The 24,653-nt window shown below is 34.0% G+C and overlaps 4 protein-coding genes and 1 pseudogene across 6 annotated transcripts; 4 read left to right on the forward strand and 1 right to left on the reverse strand.

The window, feature by feature from the left end:
• Positions 1 to 618: 618 nt before the first annotated feature.
• On the forward strand, positions 619 to 3,139 carry LOC111282815 (putative carboxylesterase 11). Its single transcript, XM_022871072.2, has 2 exons — positions 619 to 1,638; positions 2,317 to 3,139. Exons 1-2 carry the CDS (start codon positions 980 to 982, stop codon positions 2,852 to 2,854), a joined length of 1,197 nt encoding a protein of 398 aa, XP_022726807.2. The 5' UTR covers positions 619 to 979; the 3' UTR covers positions 2,855 to 3,139.
• An 894-nt stretch (positions 3,140 to 4,033) lies between these two features.
• Positions 4,034 to 5,723, forward strand: LOC111282852 (GRAS family protein RAD1 pseudogene; annotated as a pseudogene).
• A 4,178-nt stretch (positions 5,724 to 9,901) lies between these two features.
• Positions 9,902 to 13,489, forward strand: LOC111283111 (protein HHL1, chloroplastic-like). Its single transcript, XM_022871525.2, has 6 exons — positions 9,902 to 10,327; positions 11,042 to 11,179; positions 12,410 to 12,496; positions 12,650 to 12,697; positions 12,969 to 13,112; positions 13,274 to 13,489. Exons 1-5 carry the CDS (start codon positions 10,028 to 10,030, stop codon positions 13,083 to 13,085), a joined length of 690 nt encoding a protein of 229 aa, XP_022727260.1. The 5' UTR covers positions 9,902 to 10,027; the 3' UTR covers positions 13,086 to 13,112; positions 13,274 to 13,489.
• Positions 13,490 to 14,436: 947 nt separating this feature from the next.
• LOC149518706 (TPX2 (targeting protein for Xklp2) protein family) lies at positions 14,437 to 20,067 on the forward strand. Its single transcript, XM_089760721.1, is given in 17 exon segments — positions 14,437 to 14,648; positions 14,983 to 15,177; positions 15,179 to 15,265; positions 15,267 to 15,429; positions 15,432 to 15,580; positions 15,664 to 15,778; positions 15,781 to 15,876; positions 15,879 to 16,261; positions 16,525 to 16,583; positions 16,665 to 16,780; positions 16,956 to 17,058; positions 17,571 to 17,672; positions 17,858 to 17,939; positions 18,023 to 18,351; positions 18,936 to 19,115; positions 19,266 to 19,334; positions 19,512 to 20,067. Coding segments are annotated over 13 exon segments (1,641 nt in total). The 5' UTR covers positions 14,437 to 14,579; the 3' UTR covers positions 17,862 to 17,939; positions 18,023 to 18,351; positions 18,936 to 19,115; positions 19,266 to 19,334; positions 19,512 to 20,067.
• On the reverse strand, positions 18,616 to 23,410 carry LOC111282779 (two-component response regulator ARR11-like). Of its 3 annotated transcripts, none has more exons than XM_022871014.2 (5): positions 22,984 to 23,410; positions 20,823 to 20,975; positions 20,319 to 20,705; positions 20,062 to 20,138; positions 18,616 to 19,920 (listed from the first exon to the last, which is right to left on the reverse strand). In XM_022871014.2, exons 1-5 carry the CDS (start codon positions 23,114 to 23,116, stop codon positions 18,907 to 18,909), a joined length of 1,764 nt encoding a protein of 587 aa, XP_022726749.1. In that variant the 5' UTR covers positions 23,117 to 23,410; the 3' UTR covers positions 18,616 to 18,906. The 3 variants fall into 3 exon arrangements, with proteins under 3 accessions (XP_022726749.1, XP_089616849.1, XP_022726750.1); XM_089760723.1 differs by lacking the exon at positions 22,984 to 23,410 and adding an exon at positions 22,331 to 22,653; XM_022871015.2 differs by lacking the exon at positions 22,984 to 23,410 and having other exon boundaries at positions 20,809 to 20,920.
• Between the last annotated feature and the right edge of the window lie 1,243 nt (positions 23,411 to 24,653).

Raw genomic sequence — 24,653 nt, forward strand, 5'->3', positions numbered from 1 at the left:
ATTCATAAAAAATTAATTATTATTCATATATATATATATATATATATGCAGGCAACAGCATATCCAGAATAAGATGAGATCTAACCATAAAATTAAATGATATTTTCCCTTCCCTTCATTTTTTCAAAGAAACTTGGGGAACATTTATATTGCAATTTTTAAAAAATTTTAGATATTTTTCATATCAATCAAACAAAAAAAATTAAAACCAAACAATCAAGATGGAAAATTAATATTTTATAGGGGGAATTTACATAGAAGTCCTCAGATTCAGAATCTGTGGAAGATCTGGACAAAGTATCAGTAGCAGGCGCCACCCAAAGTTGTTAACGAGAAAATACACGCAACCACAAATCGAAACCAACTCTACTTATCATCCTACGTGGAAACACGTGGCCGCCAACAAAAATCATGTCTTTCAGTTTCAATTTTAGTCCCAAAAAATAATATAAATACAGAATAAGAAAAGCCAATCAAATTGATGCAGGAGTCTGTGTCATCAGGTCCCACATGCCAACTAATATTCAAGTTGGAGGTGATAGAGCAATAATCCTCTGCTTTTCCACCAAGTTTCAATCTTGAACGCCCTTTTGCTTCCCCCACTTGATTGTTTCTATTATACAAATTGTAAACTCAAGTCCATCTTCTAGATAAAACAAATTGTATTATTGTAACATCCTTTCGAAATATTTAATTACATAATCAGAAAAATTCTGTGTTTCAAACTCTGTACGGACAGAATTCAGGAAGCAGCAGCGAAAATCGGAAGCTGCTGCTCTGACTACTAGCCAGGGAGCCACCAAAAAGTCCCCAATAGACGCCTTCAAGGCTTCAACGAGTTGAACCGTCTCTCCTCAGGCGTCATCGATGGCGTCAACACAATCCCACAAGTCTTGATTCTTGAACTCCCATCTTTGTTCACGTTATCTCTATCCTTCACCGTACCTTGTTTTTCCCTTTCTGTTGTTTTCAATAAAAGATGCCAAGCTTAGCGGTGAAACTCTATAGCATCTTCTTCAAGTTTCAGAAAAGATATCTGCTACATAATCTAACACAAGCTTCTCTTCACAACGTCGATCCTTTTGGCATAACTTCACGCCATGAAGAACCAACGGCCCCCGGCAACCCTTCTTTCAATGATGGAGTTGCCACCAAGGACATCCACATCGACCCTTTTTCATCTCTTTGCATCCGCTTATTCCTTCCGGACACGGTTGTTAACTCTGACCTGACAACAAACGAAGAGAAAAGCAAAGATGGTACTTTTGTTTACAGAGGTTACTCTCCACAGACAGGAAAAAAACACAAGAAACTACCGGTGATGTTACAGTTTCATGGCGGGGCTTTTGTCGGTGGAAGCAATGATAGTGTAGGGAATGATGTGTTTTGCAAGAGGATTGCTAAACTTTGTGATGTGATCGTGGTTGCAGTTGGCTATAGGCTGGCACCGGAGAGTAGGTATCCGGCGGCGTTTGAGGATGGTTTGAAGGTGTTGAATTGGTTAGGGAAACAGGCGAATTTGGCAGAGTGTGGGAGGTGGATGGGGAATGGGAGAAAGAGAATGGATGCTCATGTTTTTGATGGGTTTGGTGCGTCTATGGCTGAGCCTTGGTTGGCTGCTCACGGAGATCCCTCTAGGTATGTATCGAGTTCTTTACTTTTTAAGCAATTTGATTCAATTTCATCCATTCTAGTGATTTGAAATTTGTTAGACTAATGAACTATTTTCTTGTTCATTCTTCTTCCTTTGAATTCTGTATTGTTTGAAAATTTACAATCAAGAGTAACAATAAGTGACTAAATAAGGATCAATGAGGATAACAAGCCAGGCAAAAGTTGTCAAAGAATGAGCACATAGATTTAGAAGATTTGAGTACTTTGAATCTTGGGCATTGGGTTGGCATGAAGGCCTGGAATTAAAAAAATTTCATTGTTGAATCTGCTAGTTTTGTGGAAATGCCAATTCTTGACTGTAATGTCTAGTAATAGTATATAGCTCAAAACACTCTGAAAAAGGTTCCCATTTCGTTCCTCTGGCTCTAAATGTTATTTACAAATAATATGTAGTAAATCCACTCTCATTTAGTGACCAAACTCCCATATTCTGAAAAACTATTAAAATGTAGTTCGAGAGAAAGTACATCTGTGCCTTATTTGTCAGTAAAAGTAGGAATCATGCTGGCTACTCAATCAAACTTGCCTGAAAACATGATTATTTTAAACTCTCCCATTCACTTTCATTTTTCTTCCACCTTTTCTCTTGTTGGCTGTTTTATAAGGTAGTAATCGACTGACTTGGACTTGTCATCAGAGCAGGTGCGTACTTCTTGGGGTAAGCTGTGGTGCAAACATAGCAGACTATGTGGCTCGAAAGGCTGTTGAGGCTGGGAAGCTTTTGGATCCTGTTAAGGTGGTGGCACAAGTCCTGATGTATCCATTTTTCATTGGAAGCAATCCCACAAATTCTGAAATTAAACTGGCAAACTCATACTTCTATGACAAGTCTATGTGCACGCTGGCTTGGAAACTTTTTCTGCCTGAGGAAAATTTCAACCTGGATCATCCAGCTGCCAACCCTTTAATCCCTGGGAGAGAGCCTCCTCTGAAGTTCATGCCCCCAACACTGACAGTTGTGGCAGAGCAAGACTTGATGAGGGATCGAGCTATTGCTTACTCTGAGGAACTCCGAAAGGTTAACATAGATGCTCCCCTTCTCAAATACAAGGATGCTGTTCATGAGTTTGCGACTCTGGATGTGCTTATTCAGACACCACAAGCACAAGCCTGTGCAGAAGATGTTGCTATATGGGTCAAGAAATATATATCACTCAGAGGCCATGAGTTTTCTTATTGAATAGATAAGTATATCAGTATCACAGCAACATAGTCAGCAATTTTGCATAAAGAGGAATAGAGTTTCAGGTTACCTCCGCCGACTCATTTATTTTGAATGCCTATCAGTGTGAGAGGCCTGCTCCCTTTTGTAAAAATGAACTGTTTGTCTAATCCCTTGGGATTTCAGATGCAATTTCTTCCTTGTTATAGTTCACTAGGAATATTCGTTTGTTCATATTCTTTTCCTCAATTTTGAGATGTCTTATATTTAGGAATAAGCTGAATGAGATGCATTATTATTATCCCTTTCTTTGTGGTTTTAAGTTTTAAAATTGTGCCGATCACCATTTACAAATTGCTCCTAGCAACTCTTTCTCTCCTTGCCAGAAACTGTTACTTGGTCTTGTAATTATGAAAATTAAAAAATTAATCAGCCGGTGCGAAGGATTTATTGGCTATTTTGCCGATGCCCTGCCAGACTTGTATTGTCACCATCTTGCTTGATTGGTTATTTGTTAATGCATTAAAAGAAATATCTTCTGCAGTTTTCTTGGAACTCCATCGTAAAAGCATCTACAATCGATGCCCAACATTCAGGAAAAAATAAAAATACTAGTATTTTTTATGTTAGCATAATGCAGGATGGCAGAAATTTGTGTTTTATTGAATAGTAAACTAGTATAGCAAGTAGCAACAGATTGCAGAGAAATCAGTCGGTAACCGCGTCCCTATCCATATCTTTGCCTGCTTCCAACATAAACAGGACAATCTAGAGGTTGACGATTTTTGTGACAAATGCTGAAAAAAAAAAGAAACAAAATTTACATGAGATGAATTCAACGTTAACCACTTGGTTTCTTGGTTTGACTTGTGGTTCTGCTGGGCCCTAGATCTAGATGTGGTTGGACAATGTTAAGCACCTTAAGTGGGCTGAGTGACAAAAGACCTGATGAAAGGAAACGACATTTAAATGAAGTTCAAAGGATGTTTTGAGAGTATAAGACATATCAATAAACTGAAGGCCACGTAGGGGAAACAACTTCTAAGCTGTACAAAACTGAGACACACATGTAAACTCCGAAATACCAGGGATTCCATGAAAATGACGGAGGAAATATTCCAATTGCTCTATGTTTACATTGATCTATGCCAATCGAAAGCAAGACAGCTTTTAAAAATAATTTCTTATGTACTTATATTGGCTTTGGATTAAATACATGACCTCGAAATATCCGCTCAACGAGGCAGCACCGATAAATATCCCTTGCACAGCAGATAGTTCTTCAGAGGATCAGTGCTAATGGAGCCTGGTCTCCAATGGCAACCTCAACTTTATGGTGATGACAAAAGCAATGAAGGGACGGGTCTTGATCTCAATTTACCAGGCATGCAAATTTATCCCTTTAATTGTCCAATTTACCGGAATTGGCCTACTTTTTATGAAACAAGAAACCATAAAAGGTTAAAGCTGGAACATCCTATGGATGAATCCGTTGGTAGCAATGGTAACCATATTTGTAGTACTAGTAATAGCTTGACCAGCTTTCGAAGACTCCAATTCCGGGATCATTTACGGGCTTACACGCAGAGATATTTAGCAATTGAGGCTATGGAAGAAGCAGCTGTTGTCATGTTGGGAGGTGATGGAAACCAAACCAACGAAGAAGAAGGTGAAGAAGGAATGAAACTGGTCCAACAACTCATTGCTTGTGCTGAGGCAGTGGCTTGTCGTGACAAAATACATGCTTCAGCATTACTATCAGAGCTCAGGGCTAATGCCCTTGTCTTTGGAACATCATTCCAGCGCGTTGCTTCTTGCTTTGCCCAGGGACTTGCTGACCGTCTTGCTTTGGTTCAACCACTAGGGGCGGTTGGAGTAGCAGGACCAGTAGCAAAAGCAAGGACTGTTACGCTCGAAAAAGATGAAGCCTTAAGCCTTGTCTACGAATTATGTCCGCAAATCCAGTTCGGTCATTTTGTAGCGAATGAATCAATATTGGAAGCCTTTGAGGAAGAGAGTTTTGTTCACGTAGTGGACTTGGGTATGACATATGGCCTGCCTCGTGGCCACCAGTGGCGCAACCTAATGCAAAGCCTAGTCCACCGTGCAGGTCAGCCACCTAAACGTCTTCGAATAACCGGAGTGGGTGCCTGCCGTGAACGCCTCCAAGCAATTGGAGATGATCTAGAACACTACGCAAAAAGCTTGAAATTGAACTATGAGTTTTCAGTCGTGGAAAGCAATTTAGAAAACCTGAAACCTGAAGATTTCATGACATCGAATGACGAGGCCTTGGTCATCAATAGCATTTTTCAATTGCATTGCGCGGTGAAAGAGAGCCGAGGAGCATTGAACTCAGTTCTACAAAAGCTACATGAATTGTCTCCCAAGCTCCTCATTCTAATAGAGCAAGACTCGAGTCATAACGGGCCTTTCTTTCTTGGCAGGTTCATGGAGGCATTGCATTATTACTCAGCCATATTTGACTCACTAGACACAATGCTGCCCAAGTATGACACTAGGCGTGCCAAAATGGAGCAATTCTATTTCGCCGAAGAGATAAAGAACATTGTAAGCTGTGAAGGGCCGGGCAGAATCGAAAGGCACGAAAGGGTGGATCAATGGCGCAGGAGGATGAGCCGGGCTGGTTTTCAAACAGCGCCTATCAAGATGATAATGCGGGCCAAGCAGTGGCTTGGAAAGGCTAAGGTTTGTGAGGGTTACACAATTGCAGAAGACAAAGGGTGCTTGGTTCTCGGCTGGAAATCAAAACCAATTATTGCAGCCTCTTGCTGGAAATGACCTTAATTCAAGGATTTAAGCCATCTTTGTGTGGGGTCTGAACTTGAAATGGTATTTGCTTGGGTACTGGGTTTAAGTCTAAAAAAAAAAAAAAAGGCTTTGAAAAAATTGTTCATATTAATGCACTGTTTGAAAATAAAGATGTAATAAACTAACATACAGGTGCATAAAAATGAAATAAAGCCCATTTTATGCAATGTTTTTTTGTGTTTGGAGAAAATTTGGAGGTGTTTGCTATTAATGAAAGGATTTATATTTTATATATCCTTAGTATATCATCCTATACATTCTATACTTGACAGTCCTTAAAAATAAATGTCAATGAATTAGTATTTAATTACTTAAAGATTTTTGAAAAATTTTTTTCTTTTACTAATCTTTTAACAAATATTTCAATAAAAAAAATTATTGTTCTCTATAGTTGGAAGATTGAAGAAAAAGAAAGTTCAACTTAAAAAATTCTTAATTCCTCAATTTTTTTATCTAATTAAATACATAATTTTTTCTTATTTATTTTTAAGAGATTTTAAATTTTAAAATTTATTTATTAATGAGATGTCAATTTATAGTTGATTGATGGCTTAAGGGTTTAAAAAGCCCCTGAATAAAAATTAAATAATCAATTAAGCCATTTATTTTTTTATTGCAATTAATAAAATTTTTATATTTTTATTTTCAATTAAATAAGCTTTAAATTGGATGAAAACTGTTTATGCCGTTAAGTTGAATTACACGTGGAATTTCATAATACGTGACACATGATGTGAAAATTTGATTCACAATTTAAGGTTATACTCCTTTCTTCTTTTTATCCCTAGGCTTGTCTACCCCTTCTTTCTTCAGCCGAATTAGACCTCTCCTTTCTCTCCTCTTCCTTTTTATTCTCTCTTTCTTACTCATTCCCCATTTCTTTTTCTTTTCCTTCCTCTTCCTTTTATTTCCCAATTGAATTCGGCCTTTCCCCTCTATAATTTTTTTTTCATTTTCTCCTCAAATCAAGCCTCTATCCCCCTTTTTCAAAACTTGGAAATCAATCCCTATAAAAGCCCTCTCTGAACACTTTTCATTTCATTTTTCATTTAACTGATTTTTTTTGTTACTACAGTTTCCTCTTGGGGATGTGGATTATTTTTTTTACTTTTTTTCTTTGACAAATGTTAGAAGTTTATGAGCGCTTCAATCAGTGTGGGTGTTTAGGTGATAGTGGTGATGATGGTTTGGAAATGACGTTTCAGGTTGCCAGTTGGGTGGATTTTTTGATTTCGACTACCCTTTTTTGTAAGTTTTTACATGTATTTTTTGAGTGATTTCATTGGTTTTCAAAATGGTGATGGAAAATGACAATTTTTGGTATTTTTATTTAAATGGCAAGGAGTGGTGAGCGATGTTTTCAGGTTGAGTTTTGGTATAGTTTTTTGTGGTGGCAAAGGTGGTTCTTAAAGGTGGTGAATGAGCAGTTCGATTATGGATTTAGTGGTGGTGTGGTGTGGTGTTAAGTGTGGTGGCTATGAGCTAGATGGTGGCTGGCAAAAGTAATGGGAATCTTGGGTTTAAGGTTGTTTTTTTGTGATTGTGGGTGTTGGCAGCGTGGGTTTGAAAATCATTTTGCTTTTGCATTCTGCCTATAAATTGCCTCATCTCTTTGTCGTGAATGGTGCTTTCACGTGAATGTTATTGGGATATACACGTCATGTGCCACGTATTTTTTAAATTTCACGTGTAATTCAATTTAACTTCATAAATTGAATCTCACGGAAACAATTTAAATTTCAATTTAAATTTCACGGAAACAATATTATTTCTGGTGCCATTATTCCTACTTCTGCAGCTATAGGTCTTGAGTGTCCAAGCATACTCTAAAGTATCATCTTCACACCTATAATTTTTTTTTTTTTGATAGATCAGACATATTTGCGTTCTCTGCCTCCTAGAAACCTTCAAATTATTAAACAACGAATTATGTGCACTAATTATATAACTATAGTATAAAATTAATAACAAATCTTGATATTTAATTTTGAAGGATTAATTAATATTATATTATATATTTTTTTATAAGACTTACCGTATTTATATAAGCAAAATGCATAAAGTTTATAAATATATATTCTACACTTTCCTTGTTAGTTAATAAAAAGGGTATAAAATTAAATTATGAATAAAAATAAATAAATAATTTTAATAATTTTAATTTAAGAGAGAACAATTTAAATTTATTTAATATATTTTTATATATTAAATATATTTGTCAAAGTTTGGGGGGGGGGCACGTGCATCAACGACAGTCCGTCTTTGCATAAAATATAATTAATTAAGATAATTCAACAATCAAATTTAAATTATCTAATTAATGCAAAATGAGCATAATGACATGTCAATTGTATGGGTTGGATTGGGTTTAAATTAAATTAATTCAATTCGGTCATTTAGATTTTTAAAAAAATTAGGCCAAGTTTAGGTTAGGTTTTTTATTGAGTTATTTTAGGTTCGGGTCAATTTAAGCTTGAATTATTTTTGGTTTAGACCAATTCAAGTTTGGTTCATTCAGAGTATTTCGGATTTGACACTTGAGTTATTTGAGTTCTTACTATTTCAAATTCAATTTGTTAATTTTTAAATTTTTAGAATTAAATTAAATTAAGTTTAAATAGATTATTTGATCAAATTCAAATAAAATTTTATTATAATTTTATTAAAAAATAGAAATTAAAAAAATAATATTTTAAAAATAAATATAAAATATTATAGATTGTATGATTTAAATTAAAGTTAATTTTTATATAAATAAAAAATATGATTTTATTAAACTTGACAATTAAATAGGGCGCAATGGCATGACACCAAAATAACATGAAAAAAATTTTATGAGTTTTAGAAAAATGTATTTCCTGTTAATCATATTAATACAAATTTTGATATGCGTAAAATATAAAAAATATTTTTAATTAAACTTATCTTATAAGTACACGTATATGACATGCAAAACATGTTTGTCACGTTTAACATGTTTAATAGTTTTTTATATTTATTTTAATTTAATATAAATATATAAAAATTATTTTAAAATTTTAGTTATAATACATAATTAAATATTTAATATAATCATATAAAAATTATTTTAAATAATTAATTATGATACACATTTAATATGTAATTATTTTTATATTAATATTATAATTAAAATAAAATAGTCGTTTTAGAATAATTGTAGCTTATTATTTTAGATTTTAATATATTTGTAGTTCATTATATAATTTATTTTAAATTAGATGATTAAAAGTTAATAGTATAATTAAAATATAGTAATAATTTATAATATATATAAATCAATAACTTGTTTTATATATATTATTTTAAATCATATGGTAGTTACTACTCATGAATAATTATAGGAGATTATATAATTTATTTTAAATGATACATTAATATGTATATTTATGATGATTAAAAATATATAATTTTTTAATATTATATTATAAATTATAAGAACTTTTACAACATAAATTATATAAAATTTATATATGTTTGATATTAAAAAAATTTATTAATTTGATATTTTCAATAATTTTAAGAAGTTTTCATTTATGTTATATTTATTGTATTTATTTGTGTTATATTTATTATTTTTATTAAATTAATTTTTTAAAATAAAATTACACTTAATTTAGTTTTGAATTATTTCAAATTAATTTTTTAGGTCATTTCATGTTCGACTCATTTCGAATTTAAATTGATTTGAATTCAAATTAGTTTTAACTTCAAATTGTTTTTGGTTTCAAATTGAGCAGATTCATATTTCTCCTTCAGTCTTAAAATATTTGTCATGTATTAATTTTCATAGAATTTTAAAAAAAAATTTTGATTTTAATATATTTAATATTAAAATTTACTTTTTTATAAAATTAAAATTTCATGATTTTTAATGTAAAAATATTAATATATTTAAAATATTTAAATATATATAATTTTAGGATTTAGAAAAAAAAAAAAGATATTAAATTTTATAATCAAATCAAATTGGATCATGGGATGAATTAGATGAATTTTTCCAGCTCGGAATTGATGGGTCTAAGCATTAAACTGGTCTAAGCATACGATTCACACGGCACTAGGCAGCATGTGTTAATGGGCTAAAACGCACGGTCTCGAGAAGAACACTCTTGTGTGGGACCCAAAGTTCTTACTAACAGTTAAACGGTGAAACGCCACGTGTCTTTGGATATTCTTTTGAGTGTAGACCCCACATTTTTTTCCTCAGAAATTCTCAGAGCGTGGATAAGATCCACTCCCCAAAGAATATCATCCCGATTTCCATCAAAGAAGAAAGCTACAGTTAGCAGTTACAAAGACAAGAAAAGCAAAAAAAAAAAAAGGTTCATTTGCCAAAAAATGGAGGTGGGTATGTCGTTAAATGCGCTGGTGAGGCTTCCTTTGTCTACTACGTCAAGAACACAGCACGAAGCAGTCAATGGGTTGGTGAAGCACTCGCTATTCAGTTCCAGAACAACGACGTGGCAGCAGCTGCAGCAGAGTAGGAGACGGCAACAGAGAGGAGGGATGCTTGTGATAGAAGCCAAAGGGAAGAAAGGAATGGCAGCTCGTCGGTTTCAAAGGCCTCCACCTCCTCCTTTGCCTAAGATTGAAGAAGATGGCAACCCTCGCTTTGTCATCTTCATCCGCATGGCCAATGTTTGCCTCTCCTTCTCCCTGACAATGTTTATTTCCCATTATTGGCTTTCTTTGTTCTTTTTGTTTGTTCTTTTTTTTTTTTCCTTTTATCAATTCTTAAATTTGCTTCCTTTTTTCCAATATTCTGTTGGAGTTACTATGTTCTTGTGTGTTTGCAAACTGACAACCTAAAATAGATAGAAAACTATAGTTGGGGCAAATGGGGGTTAGGTAAAATGATTTTGTTTTGGCTTCTATAATAGTTGTAAGTGTAAGCTTTTGGAAGCTTTAAGTTGAAACTTTAAATTTGAGTTTTTGAATATAGTTGCAATGAGGAGTTGATAGATACAATTAATGAAAACTTTTGATGGATACATATTTCCCAGATAGTATTTCAAATAATTGTAGCTTTAGTTAGGCCGCTCAGGGCAAGTTTAGCATTGCTGTTGCGGTAATTCTTTTCTCCGAAACCCTTATCAAGGAGGGGAAACATGGATAAGAAAAAGAAATCCTCTCTTTTAATACTTACCATCACTCTCTTAGTAGCAGTGTTTGTGCCATGTACTAGTCCTTAAGATCTGCTAACCAATTCATGCCTTGTCTGTGACCATCCCCTGTCGAAAAAAAAATCCAAAAATATTTGTCTGCATGGTAATTTTTAAATGTGAATTATGTAAAAGAAATTGTAGCATAGCTACATTTTTCTTGACTATCAAAGTCTTATTACTTATGCAGGTTAATCTTTGGTACCCACTTAGTCTTGTTTCAGGTGGCACCACTGCTAAAATCATGGTTGCGGCAAAGGACAATTTCCTTGGAAAATACATCTATAAAGATACACTTGCTAGAAATCTTGCAGCAGTTATTTACAGAGTAAATTCTGTCTACCCTGACATTATCTCTTCATAGGATAATTACTTTTCTAAGATTTGAGAGTTGCTTAGTCTTTTTATCATTTTTTTTGGGTTTTGTCTAGATTCCAGAGTAATTGCCTTTCTATACACTCTTTCTGCTTTTATAAATTCTGTTGTATTTGTTGCGATTTTCAAACAAAAAACATATTCTATAAATCACACACAAGAGATAATACTTAATGTGGTTCAGCTATAATTGCTTACATCTATGGATGAGAGAGAAAAATTCACTATAAACGTAGAGATTACAAAAAGTACAAAAAAAAAAAAAACTCAAAAAACAAGCACTAATCCCAAGTCCCAAAGCAACCCTAGCTTCATGCCTCCTAGTTTTTAAACAAATAGAATACCCTTTATCCCATGTAGCCTTGTGTTTTCCCCAGCTCTTCTTCGTATCCCTATAAATCCATTTCCCACATAAAGGTCTTATAGAGAGTAGATCTCATTCATAATTCTAAAGGTCAACACCCACTTTATATTTATAGACAATTAACTTGTTTAGAAAGTAAACTTGATCACCAAACAGTACTTTAGTGAATCTCACAAATATCTCAAAAAATCTTTCATTAACTTTTTTGGATTTGAGTCAATATTCCCAACAGTAATTAGTTTTCTTTATTTTTTGGGGCTAATAAATTTATTCTACTTTCATCAATACTTTATAGGAACAAAGAAGGTTATTATGTGATGTGATCTTTAACTTTAACTCTGTCAAGACGATTGCTATGCTTTTTTGTATTGTGTAAAGAATTTATATTTATTAATCATATCCATTGTAACAAATGAGGACACAATGCTTACTGCACTATAAGGAAAGATGACTTAACTCAAGCATGTTAGTGTTAAACTCTGTCTTGGACTCATGGAACCTAAACTTACAGTTTTGGAATTCTCCTCGAATTTGTAGTTTTGGTCCTTGTATTAGGATATGCTGTAAGAAAAGAACTTAGTTTGGCACTTGGTTTTTTAGCTAAGTAACTTTCATGACTCTACAGATTTGAAGCTTTTTCTCATTTTGAAGTTAATAAAATTCCTGTCAGTTTTAGCACTATCAGATAACATATTAATATTTCATTTTACTTAACCGGAGGTAACTTTGGGATTTTAACTTTTTCATATTTAATCACTTTGCATTATTTTCAACCTACTTCTAAAGTTTTATTGATTACTGGGCTCTTTTTGCAAATAGGATGAGAAGGAGATACAAAAGACAGCATTTAAACAATTCCGTGTATTGCGATCTGCAACTGAGTTCAGATATGGCTACAAACTTGTTGTAAAGTTCTTATTCCCCTATCATATATTTTGTAAAATTTAGTTCAGAGTTGGTTTTCCTGCCTTATTATCATCAAAACTATTTGTTTTCTGCCCCTAGATGATGAAGAAATTCACTGCTTCATTTTCTTAATAGTGTGTGCTAAATTTGCAGGAAAATGGTAATATGAGAGCTGCACTTTCTACCAATAATGTCATTGAGGTGAGCATACATTTTTTTTTTTTTCGGTTCTATCATTCTAACTTATCAAACTCTATATTAGTTTGTAACAAAATGAGACTCCATGTAGTTGGCTGATTTCTCGAAAAATGTTTAGATTTTGGCTGGCAGTGTGGACTGATTTTATATTAGAACTTTTTATGCAACTGCATTCTACTAGTTCTTTCCTGTTTTTGATTTTCCATTCTGATTTCAATGACAAAAATTTCCCCCTTTCTACTCCTAACATATTTATGTTCCAAATCCAATTCAGCTGCCAACACAAGACCAGCTTAAAACAGTGCTAGATAAAGTGAAAGACTTCTTTGGTGATGCAAAAGAGTCTTTTGGGAAGATAACAGAATTAAATTCTGCCAAACCTGAGGAGTAAGAGGAAAAATCTACAGAAAAGGGCCAAGTAAGTCTTCTGGACATTAATAAATAGTAATGTTGCTTATGACTTCACTACCATTGTTATTAGAATGTTGGATCAAGTGTCTTTATCATTATATCGTGCCCTTAATTTGATTCATTGAGGGGTTAGAATGATTTTTCTTCAACTTTTGTTTCACTTACCAGGTTAAAGGTTGAGGATATAGACTAGCCATTTGGTTGTCATAGTCATTTGTCCTTGATTTGGATGCTTCATTTGCTCCAGGAATGTTTCAAGCAAAAGTGATGAGCTCAAAAATTCTGCTGCTAAGTTTTGTTCATGATTATATGTTCTATTGCGCACAATTTTTTTTTAAAGTACATCGTCCACAAATGTTACCTTCTAAGGTAATGTTAATGTTTAGAACTATCTTCACCTTTTAATACAAGCAAGGACCTTCCTATCCGAAAAAAGAGATGCATAAAGAGCAAAGACCAAAACATTAACATTTAACAGTCTTAAAATTTTGGCATCGGAAGTTGTATGTAGCATTACATTGTAGTATCAACTATGACTTGCATTCAAGTAAATAAAATAGCCAACTAAAAAGATTGAATTTCATTCACATGAACATATTACTCTCCCTAAACGGATTGCTGCTTCTTTCCACCATTAGCAATTTCGTTTCTTAAATGTTTGTCTTTTTTTTTTTCCCTGACCTAACAAACACATTTTCCTTTTGGAGGGTTAAGTTAATACCCAATATATAGTCTTTGAATAATGCTTGCAGCAATGATACTTAAAAGATATGGAGGACAAAAGGTGGTTGAACATTCTCCATCAATTTCAAAATCAAAGTTTTTGTTTTGACATGAGAAAACTGTTGCCCACACTGGATTGTCTGCCTCCATGGCTTCGACACCAATTTTTTTTTTTTCTTTTCTTTCATGGCTTCCAAATTCATATTAGTAGCCAAGCTAAACTAATATGAAAATATAAAGCTTTAGAGATTCTCTAAATCCAGAGTACCCACATTTTTCTGTCCTGACATATGAATATGAGCATGAGCTATTAGCAATAATCATCTATAAAAGAAAAAGAAAAAGAAGAAAGGACCTGGACGTTAGGAAGATTTTAAATTTCAACAAATGGGACCCATTTGATTTATCAGGTCGAACCAGATCAGATCTATCTTACTCAAAAGGAAATCATCAGATTCTTTACGAACATAGATTCATAGGAACAGAAAAAAATAGAGTTACACTTGTACCCATTGTTTGGCGTGGACATTGAAATGGACCCATGACCATGAACCTAGTGAGAAAGAGGCCTATGTTTCAAATAACGGTTAGAAGAGGGAGCCTCTCTTGGTGGGTTTCTTTTTTGCTTGCAGAAAGAGTGACAGAGGTTGAAACCGTGAAGCGCAAGAGTGAACTGAAGGAGGGGAGCAAGAGAAGAGAATGGGAAACTAAAAAAGAAAAAAAAAAAAAAAAACCTTGGGTGGTTTTGGAAATGGGTGAATCCGCTTGTCTTGTAAGATCATTTTCTAATCCTGCAGATATTTCTCGTGAAGCTAAAGAGGTCAGTTTTGTGAACAAAAAACTGAAACTTCAATGATAAAAGCTGTTCCCTTTTCTATGTTTACTTAATGGGATCCCCTGATTCAGTTGTTTTATTTTACTAATACTTGTTTGGTTGCAGGGAAATTATGGGAAAGTGGATACTTATAAGAGATCTGAATGACGCATTAGGGTTGTTATTAATGACCCTTTCCTTTCAGTCTCTCAGTAACCAAATAGAACGTATTATGATCGCTTGACATTCCAATGCTTTTTCTAAGAAAATTTTTTATTATGCTGTTTCCTTTTTCTTCAATTTTTGTATCAATGAATAGAAACTGAATCAGCACTTTTAGGGCCTATCTTTGAAGAATTTGGTCAGGAAACTGATGCATGATTTTGAACCAGAGGGTAATCCAATTCGTGCTCTCACAGAATCAGTATCTCTCGGCAGATTTATTTCAGAATCGCTGGCTTGGCAGAAATGGTCAACCTTCTCTCATAATCGTTACTTGGAAGAAGTGGAAAAGTTTTCAAAGCCAGGATCCGTTGGCTCAGAAGAAAGCTTATTTTGAAGCTCATTACAAGAGAAGAGCTGCAATGAAGGCAACGGCCTTGCTCGAGCAAGCAAATACTATTTACCAGTGATGCCTCTGAAATGGGAACTATAAATGCAGCTTCAGCTGACTCTTCCTTGAATACAGATTCAGCCAATGCAAACAGCTCTTTGTCTATGAATCAACAGGAGAAAGATGTTTCTGATGCTGATGTAGATGCAGGCAATCTTAATGTTGGAAGAGAAAATATGATGTTACTGATGTGGAAAGAGGTCAGGCAGCAATGGAACAAGCTGTGAATATGGAGAACACCCAGGTTGAAAATTCAAAGGCTCTTGAAAATGTTGACAACCATGGCATTATTATGGCAACCCCAGATAAAAAGATTCCCCATAAGGTAATTTTAATTCAAAACACGTTTGCACTTTCATTCTTCCTTTCTCAAGTCTTTATGATTGTCCTCATTTTGGGATACTGCAGGAATGCACCGACCAGAAGAACTTGACTTCATCAAGCAAGAAAAGGCAAATAAATTTTTTGTCAAAGTCATCAACTCCCAGCAGCGCATCCAAACTTCCATTGCATCCTTCTAAACGAGGGCTTCAGCACAAGCCAGGAGTGATGATGGTATTGCTAAGTCCCCGGTAAGCTCAAATGACAAGAAGAAAACAATTCAGAACTTGCTCCACATGTCAATAATTTTGCTTCTGGTGCCAGTAAAACTAGTTAAACATTGCTCAGAATGCGAAAAGATTGTTCAAATCCTCTACAAACCCCAACCAGGGCATTGAAGAAAGCTGCTGGTCAAGAGAATTTAACTCCAGCAAGTGGAAAAAGACAATCAAATTCCACATCGAAGTTATCCAATCATGGTGGACTGTGCAAACAAGCAACTTCAGGAATTGGAAATAACCATGCTCTTATTGATGAAAAGTCTTTAGTAGACTCAAATGTGCAGAGGAGAATAGTTAAAAAATCCCTTCAAATGTCAATGAATTTCACTCCGCTTACTGGTGAAACCACTAAAACATCACTCAAGATATCCAGAGAAAGTTTGACTCTACAAACTCCAAGCAGGGTAATTCTGCTGTGTCACCTTATTTATGTGCTCTTCTCCTTATCTGCACATTAAGAGACAATTGCATGGGCCAAAATATGATTGGATATTTTCAAGAGTGGATGACAAAATAACAATATTTATGATGGTGAAAAATCACAATATTGTTGAGTATACATTTTTATTTGCAAATTCTTTTAGAGGGTACCAAATACTTCGGGACCAGATACCAAGTGGTTTTGATTTGTTAAATGACCAAGAGAAAATTCTTTGACAAACTGCAGGCATCTGTTAATGGGGTTCCAAAGTATGCTTCAAAAGTTCTTCATTCACAAGACAAAAGGTAGTCTTCCCTCCCAAAATGTCTTTGCTGATATTTGCCTAAAAGGTTTTTCGCTTTCACTGACATAATCTATTTCTACAGGACTAGAGCAGTACTCAATAACTCAGTTTCAGGAGGGGTAGCTGGAGAGTTTTTGCTACTTAGCCTTTTGACATCTTTTGCATTTTGGGGATGTCTGAAAATTAATCTAGTTGTTGGTATACTCTTTTTTTTTTTGGGGTGGTGGGGGGAAGCTACCAAAAGTGCATTATGCTGTACCCGGTTAATTATGCTTTTAACTTTCCATATCGGGTCTCTGGTACTATTTACCTAATTACTGAAGCCCCCCTTCCTTATCTGAACCTCATACTATTCTCTATTGAATGCTGGCAGCTGCTCAAAGTCTTCAATTGCATGTGGAAGCAGTACACGATCTCATATTAGTTCCTCTCCATTTAGTTTTAGGAGTGACGAAAGGGCAGCAAAATGGAAAGAGGCAAGTCTTACTGTTACTTTTCCTCATGCTTTAATTGTCATCATTCCAAATTGTACCAAGACTTAGTGTTTCCTTGCTCGGCTCATGCCAGTTCTTTAAGAAGCTAGAAGATAAAATATACTCAAAGGAGGCAGAAAAATCACAAATGCTGACATGGTCGAAGGTACAAGTCAGACAACCTTATTAGGATGTTGGTATATGGATTTGGGAGGTTGGCACTATTGTAACTGATGAAACCCTGCAGTTGCTGAGGCCAAGCTCCTAAATCACATAGCTTTGACCTAATTCAAGAATCAATTTGGTTGAGTTGTCTGATTTGGTCTAGAGTATTATGTTATACCATATGAATACTCCATCTTTGGGGGTGTGCACATGCACATTATGAATACTGTGCGTTTGTACCATGCAAGATTATGTAATTGTGCATGAATATAGTATACAGTTTCCTCTAATCTCATCTGTTTCATTGCATGTGAAACCAATTAAAGTACAACATATGCCATTATATGTAGGAGAAAGCAAAGAATGACCTTAACAAACTCAGGCAGAGCACTGGCTTTAAAGCCAGACCAAATGAAGATTTATACCATGGCTCACAGTCTTCACCCAATCAGGTTAAGAAGGTTCTTATGTCCATCTTAACCAGCTTTCTTTTGATGCTGACTATAATATAATGGAATTAATGATGCATCAATTCTGCTGCTTGCTTTCAACACTATCTTGAACGGCTTAGCCATGAGTTAAAAATTTTGGGCTCTATGCCATGAAATAGACTTAAAGTTTGTTTTATTTTTGTCAGTTAAATTAACTTTGTGCTCCTATGTTTCTCTTGATGGTGAGTTGGTGAAGAGGCAGACTTAACTCTTTCCTGATCTTCCCGAGTGAGTGTAATCGAGAATCTATGTTTGTTTTAGATGCATACACCTTTTAAGTCGTAGATTTAACGGTAAATTATGCCTTGCAGATCCCTTCAGCTTGACCTGACTCGGCAAAATTTGAAAGGAAGTCTCCTAACACAGTGCAGGATGCAAACTCTAGACCTCCAAGGATACCGTCCAACAATACTGAAAGCTCTAAGCATTTATTAGTAAAAAATAACAGGATAACTTGTTCAGTAACTTCATTGCCTAAGAACAGGTATGAAATGCTTCTCCAAATATCCAGCATTCAGTTGGCAAAGGGAGTATTTCAACAAGCCAGAACATGAAGGATCAGTTGCTGGTGGAGGATAGAATTTACACCAGGGAAGAATTTGTAATTTTTTTCTAGTGCCAAATTCAACATCAATCCTAGGTACAATCTTGTTAAGCAACCATAACTGCTTGTCTGTAGATAAGATAAGTTTTGTGGCTTTTTATGTAGTCTAACCCTAAGGTCTTTAATGCATCCCAAAATCAGTTAAGAGTCTCGGAGACTCAAGAATCTGCAGCACAAAAATAAAGCCAATGATGAGCAACGGCTTCCCCAACTTTCCCAAAAAAAAAACACGAAGGATTAAATTTTGAAAGACAAAAATGAGAGAATAGATCAGATCCATTCTTGCATCCAAGACAAAAATAAGAGAGAAGAGATTAGATCCATTCTTGCACCCAAGTTCACATGTCACTTTCATAAATACATATTAATACAGCTCTAACAGATGCATGTCCCAGGTTAGAAACTTATAGCAGCAAAATTATTATAACGTTTATATCACCACTGGTATTATACATGTTTCAACAACCAAGTCCAAACTGAATGGGAAAATGACATCCCTATCCATAAAAAGAAGTACTCCACTTCTAGATATTACCTAAACAGCAAAGGATCCTTTCTTCATCGAAGATGTGTTGTAAGAACAACTTTATGCTATGCAAATAACCCCTGATCTATTGCAGAATATTCTGTAGAGTCAGAGAGATGCTCGTGGTCAAACCTTGGCGCATCATACAAGTGGAATGGAATTTCGGCAGGATCGTTATACTCAGTACACTCGAAATCTTGGGGACCAAAATTCATAGCATAACAATCACCTTGAAGCCAACAGACTTGTAAGTCTCCAGTCAAAGATGCTAAAGGTATTCCTACTCCCCCATTCAGGTTTCTCTGTCCAAATTCCAAGTCAGTGAGGCAGTTCAGACTGACGTCCTGACATTTCATGCTTGATGTAGTAACAGAAATAGGCTCAAAAACTTGATTATTTAGCGTTTGGTTTTTGCTTTGAACAGGAAACAACTCAACTGCTTCTGTTGGACTTAAATGTTTCACATGATTTCTTCTATAACCATCATACAAAGGTTTAACTCCAATTCTGCTACTACTAGCCACTTTTTCTGTTATGGAAGGTCCAGAGCTAATAGATGCGGCAGGTTGTAGATATTCTGTCCGCATGTGATGCTGTGAACCAGGCAGTGGTAGTTGGTTGAAGCCATTTTCTAGCAATGATTCACACTCTTGTTTGAACTGAATCTCAGGAATTTCACTCCAGGAGTTCTGTGCTGCGTTGGTAGAATTGAATGATGCAAAGTTTATACCTGAATCAACTGATCCAAGGGAATGATCAAAGCTTATCTCCAAACTCTTGGCTGCATGGGGATCAGGAATATCTACAGGCAAAGCTCCTTTGTGCTCTGACACAGGCACCGAAGTAGTTCCTTTTCGATTACCTTCATGACCTTTGAGATCCACATTCTGGGCAAGTAAGTTATTAACAGAAAAACAAGAGGTGTCGTTGGACACATCATCCTGTATCACGTTCATCGAGTTATGGAGACCAAAACTGGCAGCAGAATCTTTTGAAGGTGGGTCTGAATGCTTCATACCAATAAACGAATTTTTTGAATCACTTTCCTTCTGCAACCTACTCAAATAGAGGCGGTACTTCTGCACAAGAGAATTTTTCCTGATGAGAATCTAAACGATGTCTTAGATTATTGACAATTAACATTTCTTTCATCGATTTGGTTGTAAAGTTTTTCAAATAACTGCACTATCATCGGGAAAATCTATGTGGGAGGTATTTACCTGCAAGTGGCTGGCAACATTTTCTCTTGTCAACCATGGTACATTCATCAAGTCAAGTATTTTCTTAGGACCAACTTCTGTCAAATAGACATTACAATATCATGATATGTTAAGAGCATGATTAACAATTATAGCCATATCACTGAAAGATAAGTAATTGAAAGAAAAAACTTTTGGACCATTAAGAGATGTATTGCTACTTTATGATGATGATAAAGAGACTAACTTTTAAAACCAAAAGCTTGAATCATACTTACTATCAAATCCAATCTGATTTACAGCTTTGACAAATTTTTGGTGGAGGTCTACTGTCCAAACAACCCTAGCTTTCTTTGTAGAAGAAGGATCACTGAGGTCTTTATCATCATGCTTGTTTTCAGCATCTTTTCTTTTCCTTACTGATGTCGTATCTTCTCCACCAACCAAGTGCCCATCATCAAACAGATCAGAGCCAGTTCTTGTAATCTGAATACTTTCAATGCCTTCCAGACTTTCAATGTCTCTCACCTCATGTATCTTCTTTCTGAACACATGCTGCCATATATTGCGAAGCTCTTTCATTCTTATAGGCTTAAGAAGGTAATCACAAGCGCCATGTTGGACACCTTTCATCACTCTGCTTGTTTCTCCATCAACAGACATCACTGTGATGTTACATAAACAGAGCTACTCAGAAGCTGGTTCTATTGAATTTGAAAAGATAAATGGAGCAAAAAATGACATTTAATAAAAAGGTTCATATGTTACGGTAGTGAACTGACTAATGACAGGTAAGTCCATTTCCAGTCCAACATGTTCTAGAAGTTTAAACCCGTTCATGTCAGGCATGTTAACATCACTGATTACAATGTCATAACCATCCTTCCTTTCACGAAGCAAGTTCAGAGCTTCTCGTGCAAGACAACATGTAGTCACTGAAACATGGGAAACACCAAAAAAGATTGTTAGGATTGTATAAAAATATGTTTGAATGCTTAATTTATTGTTAAAAAAAAAAAAAAAAAAAAACCTGAAGAAGTATCTTATGAAAGCATGGAAAACAACTACAATTTCAATTTTCACCGATAGAACAACTCCCCTCCCTCCATAAAAAGGAAAGAAATCAGGTTTTAAATTATTTGAGAGCAACCATCTCCAGGTCAAAAGCGTCTTTAGTCTAAATGCAAGGATGTTTGGAAACCATATCTGACTGAAGTGGCAGAGATTAAAATGAAGTTCCACCAATGAAGCATTTAAAGAAACAAATAACCAATACAAAAGGTAAACTATTTAGGCAAGCCAATATTCGGCCAATTAGACCCTGGATGCATCTACCTCAAATCAAGCTTCAGCCAATGGTTTTCTTGTTCCTATTCAAGTTTAAAGTAGATTTCAGTAGATTTGGCTAAAGTCAAGCTCATTAATACGTCAACCTAATATTGTTCAAATTCTACCACCAACAAAGCCAATAATCAAAGACATTCGCAGCTCTCACTAAGAGTGATAATCATAAGTCATAAGGTTTTCTTGTTCCCATTCAAGTTTAAAGTAGATTTCAGTAGATTTGGCTAAAGTCAAGCTCATTAATACACCCACCTAATCTTGTTCAAATTCTACCACCAGCCAACAATCAAAGACATTCGCAGCTCTCACTAAAACTCATGATTATAAGTCATAAATTACAGCGCAAAAGGTGACAGAAGTTGCTTGAACTTCAAGCTCAATTAACCTAGCCATAATCTCCGTTATTAATGTCTGTTACTAGTTTAACAAAGATTAATGAAGTACATATTCAATTTGCGTAGAAAGGAGACAAAAGGTTGGGAGAGGGACTCAGCGCTAGGTTCAACTTGCCCAATTGACCAGCAAAGTTACTTGAACGATTTCTGGTTAATTAATAACTTTAGCAACCTAACGAATGAAAAAGTTCATGAAATTTTCTTCAGAAGTAGTAAAGAAATGTGTCAGAATTTCTATCTCTCAAATGTTTTAAGCTTTGTTGAGAAGGAAAACATATACTTAATACAATCACAATTTCCATCAGTATCTTCAAACTCAAATTGATACTTTCACATTCGTTTGATTGATCTTCACAGAATAAATTTTAAGCTTATTCAGATGCAAAGTCTATGCTTAAAACGACACAGCCGATACTATCTCACCAACTTTAATAACCTTTTAAAAACCATGGTTTTAAGCAAATTTGTCTTTTGTGCACCCCATATTCAAAGAATTAGAACATATTTTTGCAAAATGATGCCAGAACGAACATTTTACACCCACAACTGACCTTTAGAAAAGAAAACATCCTTTTCATCCGTAGTGCCATGAAAACTTAATCAAATAAAAGTCTGGCTGAGTCTAATCATATAAGCCCATCAATATCCTCCATGCTAGCAAGAATGCAAGATGATTAAACCAAACAACACTATGAGAACCGAAAAAATATAATGGCAATACAAGTGGTAGAAGGCATACTTTTCAATTAAGTCAATCCAATTTCATGATCCAATACCACAAAATGAACCAAAATTTCATATTTTTTCACAGTTCTATGACATTTACAAAGACAGGACCCAAGAGTGATGATCAACCTCGCCCACTCAACCTTTGCTGCTTGAAAATACTTCCATTTTATAACATGTTCATAGTCTTAATCTCTCAATTAAAGCATGTCTTTTCAACTATACATTCATTTTATAACCATTATCTTTTTCCAAACACACCAAAAACAGAAAATGAAACATGCCTACAAGCTACCAAGCTATAATCTTCTACCCAGAGAATAAAAAACCCAAAGTCGAAAAATGAACAGTTTACAGGAAAAAGAAGCAAGACCCAATGAACAGTGGATTAAAATAAACACAAAGGAAGCTAGTATTGTAGTAGGAAGGAAGAACAGTAACAAAGTAAAGTTGGTTCAGAGTATTTAAAAATTAGAACCTTCATAAGAACACTTTTTGAGCATCTTTTCAAGGATCTTCAACCAGGTAGGATCGTCATCGACAACGAGAACCCGGAGGCCGGCAGGAAACGCATCATTTCGAGGGGAAGAGAAACCACTTTCCACCACCATTTTTTTTATGAGTACGTTTTTGTTGTAAGGATCCAACGGTTGAAAGGGTGAAACCAGCTGGTTAGAAGTGAAGCCTGAAGAGCAAGAGCAAGAGAGGAAGGAAGAGTTTGAAGAAGGGGTTGGGTTGGGTTGGGTTTTAAAAGGAAGAAAGGAGTATGGGGTGGGTTTTTAAGGGAGAGAGGAACCAAACCAGTTCATCGAATATTTGGCGCTGGCTAACGGTCACTGTGCCGCACAGTTGCCTTCTCTTGCTTTCGGTTAGCTGTTTTCTTTTTTTTTTTTTTTTTTAACTAGTATTTACCTCTAAATTCGTTGCAGGACAACTTTTAATTTATTATTTTAAAATGCATTTTTTTAATTATTGAATTCAAATATAGGTTTTTGATTTATAAAAAATTTGTACATATAATTTTTTTTAATTTTTTTAATTTTAAGTTATTTTACTTTCATTAAAATGTAAAATGATTATTTTATAATATTAGATAGATGTTAAAATATAACTTTTTAAGAACTTTTTAATATTTTTTAATTTCTTTATTATTTATATGTTAATTATTTTATTTTGATCAAAGTGAAAATTTATTATTTTATAATGTTAGAAAGAATAAAATGATTATTTTATAATGTTAAACTGATGTCACAATATAACATATTTGGGTATTTTTTTAATCTTTCCAATTATTTATATTCCAAATTATTTTATTTTTATTAATGGATAAAATAATTATTTTTTAATGTTGAAAAGGAAAAATAATCACACTATAATATTGGATTCTTTTAATAGAGAACTTTAGACTATAGATATTTTAATTTATTTTTTATTTTAAGTAAAGGTAAAACAATAATGTTATAGTATTAAGCAAAATGGTAACTTAGTAATTTGGACAAGTGTCAAAAATCTATTCCTTAGGAGATAGTTTTAATATATATAGCATAAATTTTGTGTGAGTTTTTACTATTCTATATATAAATCATATCATTTTTAAATTTTAATACCTTATTATAATTTTTTTCATATGTTTATTTATATATTTATTTATTTTATTTAAATATTTAACTCAATAATAATTAAAATATCTTTTTAAAAAAAATGAGATTCAAAATTTTCCTTTTTAAAATAAAAAAATTACTTATAAGTTTTAAAGATATGTGTAAATAGAAAATTCTTGAAATCTTGTTTTAAACGATAGTATAAAAAAGAGTTTTATAGAATTTAAGTTATATTTAGGGATAATAATAAATCGGATCGAGATAGATTTTTACTTATCTCAATCTGATCCAATTTTATATCAACAATAATAGAATCAACCCGACCTAATCATTTTTTTACATTTTAATACCTAAACCCCAAATTTACTTGATATTATATAAAATCATATTTGATCTGATTTGATTTGATTTGATTTGAAATTAATAAAATATTTTTAATATAAATATAAAATTAAATATATATAATTAAATAATTAATTAAAAAATAAATTTTTTATATATATCAAGTCGGGACAAAACGAGTTTATCTAAAATTTTACTTTGAATT

Source organism: Durio zibethinus, chromosome 5 (assembly GCF_047325235.1).
Source record: "Durio zibethinus cultivar Kanyao isolate XHJ-2024 chromosome 5, ASM4732523v1, whole genome shotgun sequence".
In the NCBI taxonomy this organism is placed as follows: domain Eukaryota; kingdom Viridiplantae; phylum Streptophyta; class Magnoliopsida; order Malvales; family Malvaceae; genus Durio; species Durio zibethinus.